The sequence below is a fragment of the Sander lucioperca genome, chromosome 6, assembly GCF_008315115.2.
Source record: "Sander lucioperca isolate FBNREF2018 chromosome 6, SLUC_FBN_1.2, whole genome shotgun sequence".
Classification (NCBI taxonomy): domain Eukaryota; kingdom Metazoa; phylum Chordata; class Actinopteri; order Perciformes; family Percidae; genus Sander; species Sander lucioperca.
The window spans coordinates 41,369,095-41,385,298 of record NC_050178.1 but is presented as its reverse complement, the minus strand read 5'-3'; the positions used below and the strand labels follow the sequence as shown (position 1 = coordinate 41,385,298).

Here is a 16,204-nt window from a genome sequence, read left to right as displayed (position 1 = left end):
CAAGTGTTGCAGACTTTCTAGAATATTACATGGTTACTATAAATAAAAAATGAAAAATCCCCAAAATATTTGGTATGTTTGAAATAACATTTAAAAAATGCCAAAAATGAACCGAAATATCTGTGATGATAAGCTAATATCAGCTGATTTCACATCCTGGCCAATTAATCGGTCACACTCTATTATTAGGACTACAGGTCAAATTGTTACTGTTTCTGTACAGGCCTATATTGTTAAGGATTATGGTCTGGTTGGTATTGTGCTACATACGGTAGTGCAAAGAGCCTGTGGTAACCTAAATGTGTAAAAGTAACCTACATTTTAAAGCCAGTTGCTAACAACAAAGTTAACCACCTATTATGCAAAGATAAATAAGATAAAGGTGGCATACAATGATGCACTTAGAATCCTGTTGAAGTGTTCAAGATGGACCAGTACTAGCCATTTGTTTGTGATGAGTAATGTTCCCACCTTCCATGTGGTGCTGAGGAATTTATGTACAGATTCATGTGCTGATTAACAGAGTCAAAGAATACAATTTTAACTGCCTTAACCATCCCTGCACTTAGTGATACCAGATATACCTCCCAACTCTGGAAACACTGGAACACACATCTGCACCTGTTTTAATTATTGTATTATAATATTGCACAATAATAGCTGTCTGTATGTATATATGTACAGTATGTTTTGTGTGTTCACTTTATGTAATATGTATGTATTTATGTTTGTATATATATACAAAGATAAATACATACAGACTATATATATATATATATATATATATATATATATATATATACAAACATAAATACATACAGACATACAGACTATATATATATATATATATATATATATGCGTTATATATGCAGTTATACAGCTGGACTGGAGAGGGAATTGTGATTCAGGTCAGCTACCAGAAAAACTGACAGAGTGAGGTCTCACTCTCTTGTTCCTGCTCTCTGGCATGGACCAACTGTGACGTTTGTTTTCTTCCCAGTGACGCAGAGACGTCACCAGTCGGTAGGCGGAAAGCGGTAGTGTGTGTTTCGTATCTGGAGATAAAGCCTAGCCGGGTGCTTTTATTAAGGAGATACACAAGGAGATATAAAAAGGTTAGCTTTGTGCCTGCTGAAATGGCGGTTCCGGCTGGTCAGGCAGATCTACAGATGGACAGGGACGCCCTGAGCGGCCAGACGGTTTCCTCTGAAAACAACATTGACATCGACGAGAAAGAGTTGGAAAATATCACAAAGAAACACCGAGAAGACGAGACGACAACGCTGCCTCTGCACTCACCTTGGACGTTTTGGCTGGACAGGTAATATTTTCCCTGTCTTCCGCGTTGTCTGTGAGTTTATAGCCCCCGGGACGAGCAGGAATGATGGAGGAAAGATATTACTCAAGGCCACAGCTTTCCGCAGGCCTTCGGGGGCTAATGTAGCGGGAGAGGGTTTAAAATAACATTCTTCTAGGTACAGTACCGTTAGAAAGTAAGCATTTTCACGGCTATAATGTTATCCAAGGTAATGACTCCTATACGTAACACAGTGGACATGCTTACCCTGTTATTTTTTGGTATTAAAACACGAAAGCAACATGGAGCAAATGTAGCGTGAGCATTTTAAACAGGAATTCCGTTAGAAAGTAAGCATTTTCACGGCTATGTTGATATCAAGTAATTACGCGTTATTATGGCTCCTATGTAACACGGAGGACATGCTTACTCTGTCATTTTTTGGTTTTCAAACATGCAATTCAAGTGACTTTAGCTCTGTTTCCCAGCAGGGGAGCCTGAGAGGGTGTGTAGTCCAAAAAGTAGCACAGTTAGCCTAAGAAATACAGGCTTCATCTTTTCCATTAGCCAAATATGTAGGCAGTTAGTGTTGACTAATGCGAAACTGTAATAAGATACATTGTAACCTTGCTACGGAAACGTTCATATATATATATATATATAAAATATAAAAATATATATATATTAGACCTTGTTGTATTGTTTATTGTTTTACCTTCCACCTTGGAGCAAAGGTTTCCAAAATTTTGGATGACACTGCATAAAAAAAGTCTATAGGCAAACACATAAAAGTCACAACTTTTATGTGTTTATGTGTTATGTGCTGGCTTGAAAGGAGTGAAATATTAATGAATGTAGCCTACTCCTGAAACTTTTGAAAGTACATAAGAATTCCCAGATCACAGACCCCAATAACACTGAAAGAATTTAATCAATAACTTATTGGTTGATCTACTTGTTTTATCAAGTCGAGATGAAGTATTCTCTGGCTCCAGCCTCAAGTGTGACGATTTGCTGCTTTTCTGGGTTTTATATGATTTTAAACCGAATATATTTGGACTGTGGATCTGACAAAAAGAAGACATTTGAAGATGTCACATTGGGCTCTCAGAACTTGTGATGGGCAATTAACAGTGAACAGTTAATTTAATTGACATTATATTATTAGTTTTAGATTAGATTAGATTCAACTTTATTGTCATTGTGCAGAGTACAAGTACAAAAACAGCGAAATGCAGTTTGCGTCCAACCAGAAGTGCAAAAAAAAGCAGAAAAGTGCAATGTGATATACAAAGTACAGACAGGTGGTGCATAGACAGGACAAGAAATATATTGCAGTGCTATAAGAGCAGTATGAATATGGCTATGTAATATGAACAATGTATGAACAACATGTACAGATATGTGCAATGTAGTAACAGTGACATTATACTAGTAGTAAGAATAATATAGCTATATGCAGTGTATTAACAGAATATATAATAAGAAAAACAGAATAAATATGGATATTCTGTATGAACCATATAGACAGATATGTACAGCTATGTGCAGTGTGGTAACATAAGAGTAGTAAGAATAAGTGTATGTGCAGGATGAATAGTATGAAGAGCAGTAGAATATGGCTATGTATAGGTGTAATTACAGTATGAACATTTGTAAATAAGAAATAAAACAGTATGGGTGGGATAGGGTAGTGGAAATTGTCCGGGGGGGGGGGTGGGGCGGCTAGTGATAAGTTGCAGCCCTATTTAAGACAGCTTGGTGTATCTACATGTAATCTATGTAATTTTCTTCAAAATATTTCTTCAAAACTCTGTTCTAAAGCTGGTTAACTCTCAGTATAATAGACTAGCTGACCAAAAAGAATAAAGAAAACAAAGCATGAACCTGACCATGTTTTGTGTGTAAGCAGTGCAATCAGCTTGTTTATTTCCTTGTTCCATCAGTGTATCATTACTTTGGGTTAAAACAGTTTTCACTTGTTCTTTAAGGTCATTACCGGGCACTACGGCTGCAGAATGTGAATCCAATCTGAAGAAGATCTACACCGTGCAAAGTGTTCAGGTGAGATTTGGTGTCAGCTTAAAGAGCTTCATCATCTTAAAGTGTAATTCCCGTTTTTTTTTTCAACCTGGACTCTATTTCCCCATGCATTGGTATCTTAAGTGACTAATGTGAACACAGATCTTTGAAATTGGTCCAGTATTCAGCGAGAACGCTGTAACCATCAGCCACGAGCCAGGCTGCAATGTAATCATACAGGGCAAATGTGCATCGTCAATTTCCGTCCACTAAAAGTGCTGTTTTTGCCACTGACAAAACTCAGCTCGTTATTCTAAGTGTCGACAACATTATGGAAAGGATCCCTACAGAGAGAGACCTTTTTGTTAAAGAGTGAAATCCTTTTGTTTAAACCAGAAACACTGGTTTAAACACTCCATCTACTTCGTAAATAAACAATAGTGTGTATAGAGCCCGCATATTTGCACATGGAAATTTAAGGATTTATTTCAACCAAACCAGAGTATCTTTGATAGTTGGATTTTGTTTTTGTCGACTTTAAATGAAGTGTGTTTTACGATGATAACATGACTGTTTATTTAATTTATTAAACAGTCATTCATTTATTTCTCTCAGTCAAGCTCATTAATGAGCAGCGATGAACGTATGACTATGAATTCTTTAATGTATATCTGTGACTGATTGTATGTATGGATATGAATGGAGGAATGAATGCATTTTTTATAACTGAATGTATGGATGTTGATGAATGGATAAATTAATGTTTATTTATGACTGAATGCATGGATGCTTATGGAAGTAGGAATGATTGTTTGTAAGGGAGAACAGAAGAATGTAGGAAGGATGGCTTTTTTGCACAAGTATAGAAAATGGTAATTTGCAATTTGCATAGCTCTTTGAGTAGCCCAAATGTTTACTGTACATTTGTCTTTTAATTGTTTTAACCCTGTGCTTGTTGTGTGTCTCTGTTGTAACTCTTGCAGCAATTTCTCTCAGTGTCCAAAACAAATTTCTCCTTAGGACGACTAATAAAGATACTTTGACTTTGAAATGGAGTCTGGTGGGTTTGGCGATAGCGAAACAAAAAGGATCTTACGCTTTAACAAAATGATCGACCTCCGTATGTAGTGTACTGTTGATTGACATCATAGATTTTACCAGTGAAATTCAAACGGTCTCAAATTATCGTTACTGCAATTGTGTGACGTTCCTGTTGATTAACATAGTGTGGCATGCATGGCGATAGCTTCTGATCTGTGTTTCTACACTCACTGTATGTATGTTGCAGTGCATGCATTACTACCTTTTGATGTCATGCTCTGATGGCATGTACTGTATGTTGTAAAGGGGTAGTCAGTTTATTGTTTTCATGGGGACTTTCAGCATGTAAGCTGTAGTTAAAATAAGCATAATGTTTGTCCAATCATCACCGAAATGCCAAATCACAGGACTGATGCCTGCGATCTGTCAATTCCTTGACAGATATTTTAATATAAAAAATGGGCATTATACAACTAAACAAACAACAACAAATCTAAGTCAGTAATATTTGTGGTGAAGATTTTTAAGTTTTGTTTACGTTTCAATTTTTTTTTTTTTTAAACATAGAACTAGGGCTGGGCGATATGGAGAAAATCAAATATCACGATATTTTTGACCAAATACCTCTATCGATACCGCAACGATATTGTAGTGTTGACTATTGGTGCTTTCACAAAATATTTACACAATGAGATTTTTGATAAATAATCATCAGTAATGTGGATATAATGACTAAGTGAGTAAATGCAAATAATAGAACAGTTACAACAGTCTGGTAAGTTCAGAAAATGACATCACTTTACTGTTATGCAGCCTTTAAAACCAGGAAAAGACAAGACTTATGCCATATTACGATATTACGATATCCAAAATCTAAGACGATATCTAGTCTCATATCACGATATCGATATAATATCGATATATTGCCCAGCTCTACATAGAAGTGAAACAGTAGTTTCAGTGAATAAGCTGAGACATACAAAATGCAGTCAAACTCTTATCTTATCATGTACTTTGTACTGATTGGGACATTAAAGCTAAAATCCAAGGCTTTTCACAGGTTGTCCCCTGAGAGCAATGGTGGTGGAGTATATGAGTCTAGAGAGGAATGCCATAACAAAACCTGGAAAATACACCAACAAGCAAAGTGTCATACAACCGTGCTTTTGTCTGATTTGATGTGTGAAATGACAAAGAATTTGCGAAAATGTTTTTCTTTTAGCATGGTGGCTCTATTTTTTGGGATTTGGCTTTATAAGCATTGTCAGTATAGCCTGGTCCTACCAGACTCTGGTACATTTCATTAGTACAGAGAGTGTGGCCACTCTCCATTGACAAATGATAACTTCCTTGAAGGTGGGTACTCTGTTGAAGTTTAAAACTATTGGATCTGCCCAGAGCCACTCTGGATCTGCCATAACCAATCACTAACGTTTGGTCGTGATGTCGGCTTAGCATCGCTAGCGTTAGCCTTAGCCAACTCCTTCACCACTAACGGAGCGAGCTGGAAAATCAAACTTTTCCCGAACCCCGTGGGGAGGAGGGCAACAACATCATGGCCACCAACAAAACTCAGCAAAGATTATTCTTGCTCGGGCTTTAACTTCTGGATATTCGGCAGCATTGCCACAACGGACCGAATGGCTTCGCTCCTATCTTTCTCCGCCGCCATGACGGAGCTACAACTCAAACTAGCGCACAACCTCAACGTCATCGTTCTCAGCCACTCCCTCTGTTCGCTGATTGGCCCGGTAAAGATTTGGCCAGAGAAAACCCACGAATATACCGCAAACCCAGACGGAGTTTGAAGGAAAATGAAAATTGAGCGGAAGTATGTAGGAGGGCGGAGCCAGGCTATTGTCAGTATACATTATTGTGCAATTGTGTCACAGAATAGTAGCTTTGTCTTGGAGCTTGAAGAAAGGAAAGCAACTCGTTTTGGTTGTAGGCATGACTTGTCTATTTTTTTGTTTGCAGATGTTCTGGAGTGTATACAACAACATCCCCCCAGCCACAGCCCTGCCTTTGAGATGTAGCTATCACTTAATGCGCGGAGAGCGGAGGCCTCTGTGGTGAGTCTGTTGTTATTATAAATATTATGATTATATTCCTTAACTTCAGCATGAATAGAGGGCAAATTCTAACTGTAGTCATGTAATGTTATAACCTGTTAAAATGCAATACAAGATTTTCTCCAGTTGCATTGGACATACAAGAAAAACTGATAATGTAATAATGACAATACACCCACTCAACTTTAAAGGGATGTTAAATATATTTAAGTTTATCACAACAACTTCACTTATGACAATGTTATATTTTGGAATAATTACATCGTTGTTATTATTATTATTATTATTATTATTATTATAATAAGACCATCAGTTAGACATGTTGCATGATAATTGGTAGGGCATATATTAAAGGTTACCTGTTTGATACTTTCACAGGTTTTACAACCCATTCTGAATGACATTTTGCATTAACTTTTTACCATATCCAACATTTATCTCTATGTCGCTTGAATTCATTTTAAGTAAAATATGTATATACGGTAAAAGCTGGTAACTAGGTTAGGGTTGCATAGTAAGCATCAATTTAAATATATTTTTTTTTTTACACCAACAGGGAGGAAGAAAGCAATGCAAAAGGAGGAGTATGGAAGATGAAAATACCAAAAGAAAGCACTGTAGGTGTTGTGCTCCATTTTGCTTCTTTTTCGCACAATACTATCACATAATATTATAAATACCTGAATTATGAATGAACTCATCTGTGTTCTTCCTGCTTCAGTCTGCAGTTTGGAAAGAATTGTTACTTGCTACTATTGGGGAACAGTTTGCAGATTACTGTGCCTCAGGTGAGCTACTATAAGTCCATACCCCCTGCCCCCCCCCCCCCCCCCCAATTGCAATTGCATTGATGAGTACTGTATTTATTCACTGTCTGTTTTGTCTCCTTTTATTTTCCAGACGATGAGGTTGTTGGTGTCAGTGTTAGCGTTCGGGATCGGGAAGATGTCGTACAAGTCTGGAATAGCGATGCATCTCTTGCTAACGAAGCAAATATCTTGGGAAAAGTCTATGAGCTCCTCCCATCCATATCTTTTAAAGCTGTTTTTTATAAGTGTAAGTATGTCCATTTTTCTCCCCACTTACATGATTTGTACCTTTCTGGATTTAGAAGTGGAATGAGCTTAAGCTTTACAGATGCCTTGTCAGAAACCTTCACGTATCATGAGTCAAGTCAGACTGTAATAAAAAGTATGTACAGTATATTGACTGCGGATTGAACTATGCACATTTGAAGCACATAGTTCCAACCAGAGCATGCACACATGCCAGATCTGCTGTAGGCTAATCAGGGCTTTATATTGATATATGCTCCATATGGCTTCATACCTGCTCCACACAACACATTCACAAGGGCTAGTCTTCTCACTACATGTTAAATACGTGTACCCAATATTAAAATGAGCTGAACAGAGAAGGTTTTTGTACTTATTATACTAGTTTTTAAATTAAACCTGTGCGTAACTTTTTGATATTAATAAACGTCTGTTACATTCAAGCTATTGCCAAATGAGTTGCTACAAAGCTAATCATGTTTTTTTAATCCTCCTCTCCTCCTTAGCTGCTAGCAACTGCGTGGAGGAGGGGTGGGGGCGCGATCACGTAAAGGCCTTTTTACAGTCGCCGTTCCCGTGTCGCGCGACAATGTGACGTCAAAATGACGTAGCTCTCGCTGGCGCGCCAGGATTTAAAGTGCGCCACCAGAGGACGTGCACCGCTCTGTTTTTTTCAGCGGCGCACGACAAAGTGGAAACAGGAAGCATGGACGAGTTCGAGGGCAAGCTTTTCAGAGTGACTGAATGTCTCTCTTGTAAACTTACTGGGTTAAGATGAGTTCTTTTATGGTGAATGAAAGGTTGATCCGACGAAGTAGGTCATCGAATCGTTGTGCAGACATTCTGAAGTATTCAAAGTGCTTCCCTTCGTCTATCATCCTCATTTGTTTCACGAGGATATTGAACTCACCATATTTATGTCTGACATTATTCAAAGGATGAACATTCCACCTTCTTTTTCTTCGTTTCTTTGCAAGCAGGCTCAAAAGCAGCTGTTCTTCCTCATCCATTGACTCCAATATCATCTTAGCCACTGTTGACATTGACGTCGATGCTGCTGCTGCCAGTTCTGCCATTGTTTACCTTTTTCTTCTTCCTCTAGTCCGTAGAAATAGCAAAAGTCGGTAGCCTTTCCTCAGTTGCGACCTCTGTTCAAGACTGCAACTAGTGTCGCGACCACCACGCGCGAGTATAAACAGTTACGGCGCTCCCATGCCGTCACACTGTCGCGCGCCAGGTCGGGAACGGCGAGTATACTGAACGTTTTAAGGCTTGTATCATGTTGACGCGCCGACAGTGTTGTTGTCATTATTTACAATTCCTCATGGGGGCGACAGAAACTACGCACTATAGCTTTAAAATCTGGGGATGGGTATACAAGTTTTTATGTTCAAAAACTAAAAAAAAAGGTAATTCTGTAATCAAGGTCCAAATGGTGTCTTGCATGTAAAATGATGTTTGTATGCCTAACAGAAGGGTTAATACTCACCATGAATCACTGTGACATTTCAGCTCACATGGAACATCATGCCTTTGAAGGAGGACGCTCAAGACATTAAATGATTGTAATGCACTTTTTATTTCAACCTGAACTCTGTACCTGCCTTTAAGGCGCTGTCCACAACCTAATCAAGGATATTATTTTGCATTCAACAATGAAATGTTATCAATATATTTTTATAACTTGTTATGACTGATGCCTTGTGTCATTTCGATGTGGGTCCTAAAGCTCTGAACTCTTGAGAGAATGTATATCCATATAAATCTCATCCAGAGTGCATTAGTTCATGTTGGTTTTGACTTCCTCCTTTTGCTGAACTGAACTGAACTGTCCTGGTCCTGTTCTCTGCACAGCCTATGGACCTCAAAATGTATTCCTGGTATAGAAGTAGCAGCTACAGAATTAGTGTTTTAACTGTTTGATATGTAGGGTATCTTAATTCATGTCATGTTTAATTAAGTCTGCTTAGTCAGTGCCAAGGCACTTTTCTGCTGTTTAAGAAGTTTGCATCCCAATGGTGTTTTATTCAGCTGGAGTTCTTCCACTTTTGAGGATGAACTGAATGTCCCATTTGGTTTCTTGAAACTTCATCAAGCGTACATCAAATTTAAATCAGGGTAACACTTGGACATATTGCACATGACTATTTTGATCACAGTGTCCCTTAGTTATAAAGCCATCGTAGGGAAGAAGACTCAGCTTTAGACTACGTCCACACTAATACATTTTCAAAACCGTGTTTTAAAACGAAGACGACCTCCGTCCAGATGTGCGTTTTACCACCGTTTCAGAAATAATCTCCATTATAAAATGCAGAATTTAACTGCACAACAGCCGCAAGCTTAGACAACAAGGTCAGCAGCGGCTGTAAGTAGTTATCCATGTTGAATTACCCACTGGTAGTCAAGGTTGACGTTGTTTGTTTTCTCCCAGAAAAGGGTCACATGATAGGGGCGTAGCGATTCAGGGAAAGATGTGTGGATGTAGCCTTAGTTAAAGAGCAAAAGCCATCTTGAAAGATGCCTCTTATGAATGTTCTTAGCCACACCGCATTTGACATTTCTTTCAATACACCGTGTTGAAAGTAGCCCCTCTGCTTTCCTATATGGGGTCACAGACTGTTTAGTGTATTATTACTCTGAAGATATACTGCACATTGTTTGTGACATTTTGATACAATATGTCAAATTGTATCATTATGAAAAATAACAGATTTGGCGAGTTTCAATTCAGTCAATGAGTCAATTTATACTGCTGCTTCAAAGAAAAGTACACTTTAAACCAGAAGTTACACTGACCTCACCTATTTGATCATGTCCGTAATGAGAAATAGTATCACTATTAATAAAGAAAATAGAAAAAACATTTTCTACCAGCTCTACCCTTTACAAATCTGGGTCATTTTTGTGAGACTTCGTCACTCAAACAGTTAAGCGATTGCAGTGTAGGATACAGTAAACTGAATGCTTCTATCAACCATTTTTTATTGTGCAGCTTCGGGGGGGGGACAATATTTCCTTTTTGCAGTGATATGAACAAAGTAAATAAAATGTAAATGAAAATACTATTATTATCATGTGTGTTTCTTTCCTTAAAGGTCCTATGACATGACATGCTGCTTTTTGGATGCTTTTATATAGGCCTTAGTGGTCCCCTTATACTGTATCTGAAGTCTCTTTTATATAGTCCTTAGTGGTCCCCTAATACTGTATCTGAAGTCTCTTTTATATAGGCCTTAGTGGTCCCCTAATACTGTATCTGAAGTCTCTTTTATATAGGCCTTAGTGGTCCCCTAATACTGTATCTGAAGTCTCTTTTATATAGGCCTTAGTGGTCCCCTAATACTGTATCTGAAGTCTCTTTTATATAGGCCTTAGTGGTCCCCTAATACTGTATCTGAAGTCTCTTTTATATAGGCCTTAGTGGTCCCCTAATACTGTATCTGAAGTCTCTTTTATATAGGCCTTAGTGGTCCCCTTATACTGTATCTGAAGTCTCTTTTATATAGTCCTTAGTGGTCCCCTAATACTGTATCTGAAGTCTCTTTTATATAGGCCTTAGTGGTCCCCTAATACTGTATCTGAAGTCTCTTTTATATAGGCCTTAGTGGTCCCCTAATACTGTATCTGAAGTCTCTTTTATATAGGCCTTAGTGGTCCCCTAATACTGTATCTGAAGTCTCTTTTATATAGGCCTTAGTGGTCCCCTAATACTGTATCTGAAGTCTCTTTCCCAAAATTCAGCCTTGGTGCAGAATTCCAGCCACTAGAGCCAGTCCCACAATGAGCTTTCCTTAGGATGTGCCATTTCTGTGTCTGTAGCTTTAAATGCTATTGAGGAGGAGAGAGGGGGGGGCAAGGTGGAGGGTGGGGGTGAGGCCTTGACCAACTGCCGTGCTTTGCTTGTTTTAAAGCCATGATGTCTCTCTCTCTCTCTCATGGGCGGGCCAAATTCTCTGGGCGGGCAAAGCAGAAAAAGGGGAGGTAACCTTTCCTCCTTATGACGTCATAAGGAGGAGATTCCAGATCGGCCCATCTGTGCTTTAATTTTCTCAAAGGCAGAGCAGGATACCCAGGGCTCGGTTTACATCTATCGCCATTTCTAGCCACTGGGGGACCATAGGCAGGCTGGGGGAACTCATATTAATGTTAAAAAACCTCATAAAGTGAAATCTTCATGCCATGGGACCTTTAACAGTACAACCAACAATAAATATGAAAGGCCAGTGTTGCCATTCACATGTGGGGTGTGCATTAATACCTCAGTGTTTTAGCATCTTTCACTTATGCCAAGCTATATATTTGCTAGCGTTACAAATACTGAATGGTTATTAAAGTGTATAGTGTCCACATCACTGGACAGATGTGTCAGTTTGTGAAAAATATAACGTTGAAAAACCAAAACGATAATTTCAAACGATTTGTTAAGTAATAGACTTTAAAAAAAACAAACATATTATTTGTGATTTAATGATGTATTCCTTTAAGGGTTAAATTAAACAAAGAAAAAGCATGTCACACCATTAAAACATTTTCATGTTCGGCTCATCCTATTGAGTGCTGATTCATCACATTTAATTGTAACAGTTGCACGTTATACTCTTACTGGTATGTCTCCTGAGGGAAGATGGGAAATGCCTTCATTAAATTTGATTTCAAAATGTGTGCAGATGTTTTGGCAGGAAACCCAACAACTTAACGTTTTTATTTATTTATTATTGTAGCTATGCTACTTTATACACTTGCTCTTTTCTTACTCTTAATTTACCTTGAATGTGAGCAACTGCAACTAAATAATTTCCTTGAGGCGATCAATAAAGTTTTCTGATTCTGAACAATTCTGTTATTGTCCACAGTGAACTCTGTAAATCAAGCTGGAGCTAAACCACATAGAATTAGTTGTTTTGATCTCTTAACATGTCAGACTACCAAATATACAAGATTTCATGTCTCCTGTGCAGTAGCTTATGTTGACCAATTACATGGACAACTTGCTTAGATTTTAGAGTGTCTATGTCCCCTGTGGTTATAAAATGCATTCAGAAAGAGTAATTTAGAAAACCAGAGCAGAGTGCATATACGGTATACTGTATACCTCCACTCTGCTGACCATGCCTACACTGAGCTGCACTTCCACAGCCAATTGAAATAGTTCAAAAACATGGCTGGTGAGGACCAGCACACTTACCATCTCACAAATGTGATTGTACCCACAGTCAAACATTATAAGGATCCACAGGCCAGTGGCTTGTGTGGTTCAGAAACATTTCTCTAATGATCAGAGGGAAAAAAAGAACAACTGATCCTGCCAGCAGCAGCTACCAAGAAAAGCCTCTTGATCTTTAAAGAAATGCTCCTGTTATATGATTTGCACTGACACACACACATTGTTACAGAACCTTGGTGCTGCATTTCAAAAGCAACTCCTCAGACTAAACCCTTGCATGAAAACTTGTAGAATATAAAAAATATGTTTTTTTTAAATCTTATTTTCAGTGATACTGTTGAAACTGAAAACTGCTAAAAGTTGTTTTCTGCGACAATAGACATTGCCATTATTCATCATTTGTGTATGAAACATATGAATGCCAAAAGAAAGGATGTTTATTACCTACATTGTTATAAAATGAGGTAAGTGTGTTGAAATACTAAGAGCATGCAGGTCAAAGCTTGATGTTCTTAGCCATAATTGTGGTATTTTTTGTGGGGGTTTTTTCGGTGCCACTTATTTCACTTAGAAGTGTGAACTTATTGTAACACTTATTTAATTTTTCCTTGTTGTCTTTGGACTTAAATTGTTCTACCACTTGACAAAATGAACCACTAAGTATGATTAAGCATGCACTTTAAAATTAAAATGCAAGTATTATGTAAAATGTCAATTAAACTATTAATTCCATGTAATAGTACTATATAAAACTGGTCATAGACTATGATGTACGATTTGACTTGCAGCACACTGTCACAATGATATACAGTTGTGTCACGCTATACCGTTGAGTATGCTTCATGTCAGTATGCCATTGTTTTAGGCCTAGTGGTACATTGTGTGTATTAGCAGTTGTGTAAAAAGTCTCACATGACAAGGCAAGAGAAATATACTAATTATGGAATACCTACAATTACTGGATATTGGAAAACCCCACAAAATACTGTTTCACAAAAGAAAGAAAATGTACAGTAAATTCCAAATATTCAAAAGCCACTTTTAAGGTATGCAACATGCGGCAAATTCCCATGAGTCTTTCTAGGTTAAGATTATATTAAATGTATTTATCCCCATACAGAGACAATCCCAACACATCAGGAACATCCTGGGTAAAGTTTTTTAACAAAATAAGAAATACAAAAAATTCATACAGTTATCAGTGTAATCTTTGTTGCAGTTTTTCTTTTCTTATTTTTTGTATGTGGCAAAAAATAGAACTAAAATATAACTGTCCACTTTATGGAAACCATGCATTAAAGAGAGGGGGCTTGCTTTCTCATTCACCCATAGGCAATGATGTATATTTGCATCATGCATTATTATCAGAATCATGCTGGCATTACACATACTGAATGGTTATTAAAGTGTATAGTGGACAACAATGGACAGATGTGTCAGTTTGTGAAAAATCTAACGTTGAAAAACCAAAATGATAATTTAAAATGATTTGTTGTTAAATACACTTTAAAAAGCATGTCACACCATTCATGTTTGGCCTATAAATTAAAAGTTGGTGCAATCCTTTACACAATGTCCTTATAATGCTTCATAAAAAAAGTATAACCTTTTTATAGTTGTTTATTTATGTTTGAAGACTGGAAATGAAAAGAATACCATGCCACATCAACCACCTACAACTGCAGAATGGTGCATGCATCATCTTCTCTAGTGTGTCCTCCTTTTACTCATTTTATAGTTCTTTACTGGTCATTATCTGAATAGCCTCCTGCTTTCATTACTGAATGCTGCAGCCCCCAGCAGCAGGGGGAGAAACAACGTATGAAACCCATCCTTCCCTCTTTGGAAATCAAGAGGAGCTCCCATTCATTTGCTTAATTACCTAATTAACAGAGAGCTAATTACTTTGTTGTGTGCACGCGTATGTGTGGAGAGGCTGTTACGTAATTGATAGTGATCCTCAATTAATTTGTAACTACACTCCATCCAGTCAGGGCCTTAATCCACACAACACATCACCAGGGCGACACCAACAAAACATGATAATAAATTCCGACGCAGACACATGGCTGTCGGGCTCCGCTGAGCTCATAGATCCAGTATTGACATGCAGATCAAGCCAGTGAAGAATTAAAAAGATCATGTGTTAGATTGTCTTCATAAAACTAACACACACACACATTGGAATGCTCTCATTAATTACACCAGCCAATCATGTTTACAACCTTTTGAAAAACAAAACCCTGCAGTAATCTGAAAGACTGGCTCAGTATACAAATCATAGCAAAACTGCAAATCCTGTTAGGAATATAATGAGAGTCATGTCATACAATAACAGATAACATTTCACGAAGATGAATGCCATCATAAATTCACCACTGACTAAAACAGACACATTCAAAAGCCAAATAAGAATAATTTAGTAGTTGATTTCTCTAAGGAGTGTCAAAAGGTCAAATCTTTCATGTTAAGAACTACTTTATTCTCTATTTCAGACCCAGTGGGATCCATATCACAATAAGAAACACACAGAGTAAAACATAAAGAGAAAGAATAAAAAAATACAACAATACAAAGCCTTCCACAACGTTCAGTATCTAACATACAGACATATTCGCCAATGGTTCCACAGTCTGGAAGAAAATCTGACAGAACTGCGTACAGGGTTAGCCAAAACAGCGATTAAGTTGTTTTCTGTCTCAGATACCCTACACATAAATCTATACATCAGGTTAGGTACCCCGACACTGATAAACATATGGCTTGAACTAGAGCTTCTTGGAGCTCTCAGCAGCAGCCTCACGCTGTCATTATAAGCCACTATGAGTTTTCTAATGCTGCCTTGCTTATAACGACACCACAGGTAGATTTTATGGTAATGCGTAATGTAATTCTTCATAGATTTGAATTTTCACTTCTGGCTGTATGTGAATTAGTGTTGCCTGCCCCAATTCATAGGTTTGAATTCAACTCTGCTGCTTTGTACTTATCAGTCGAATGGCTCAGAGGACATCTGTGTTGCTGTGGCTTCATGGGCCCCTGAGGTCATTAAACACAACATTGTGGTTGTAGGCCATGCAGTGACTGGTGCATGTCTGTGTGACTGCTACAACATATACAACCACTGCGGCTTTACAGTGGGAATAAAGACATATTACTATATGACTACTTTGAGCCCTCATGACATGTCCCCCTTTTTTAAAATTTTTTGTATCAATTCTCTTGTGTTAAAATTGTTGTTAAATGTACTGCATGTCTCTAAAATGTTCATAGGCTCAAGACCCAAGGAATGTGTGAGTGTTTTCCACAGTATGCATGTAACAGGAAATAGGACAGTTTGTGTTTTCCTGTTACTATGAATTAAGAGTTGTTTATATTGTGTTTGGTGCCAGTCGCTGAGCCGTTACAGTAACTCATGTGAAACACAGTACATTGCATATAAAACATAAAAAATAATAGGCTACATAATTTTTTTTTTTTTTTTAAATCCAAAATTTTTGGAACCTATAAATGATTGAACCCAAAAAAAAAAGAAAAAAGAATAGCAAC

The 16,204-nt window shown here is 37.7% G+C and overlaps 1 protein-coding gene across 1 annotated transcript; it reads left to right on the top strand.

The window, feature by feature from the left end:
• Nucleotides 1-983: 983 nt before the first annotated feature.
• On the top strand, nucleotides 984-10,554 carry LOC116037158 (eukaryotic translation initiation factor 4E type 3-like). The gene is made up of 7 exons (XM_031280959.2): nucleotides 984-1,322; nucleotides 3,290-3,362; nucleotides 6,339-6,433; nucleotides 6,990-7,050; nucleotides 7,155-7,221; nucleotides 7,334-7,489; nucleotides 9,001-10,554. Exons 1-7 carry the CDS (start codon nucleotides 1,138-1,140, stop codon nucleotides 9,045-9,047), a joined length of 684 nt encoding a protein of 227 aa, XP_031136819.1. The 5' UTR covers nucleotides 984-1,137; the 3' UTR covers nucleotides 9,048-10,554.
• The last annotated feature ends 5,650 nt before the right edge of the window (nucleotides 10,555-16,204 follow it).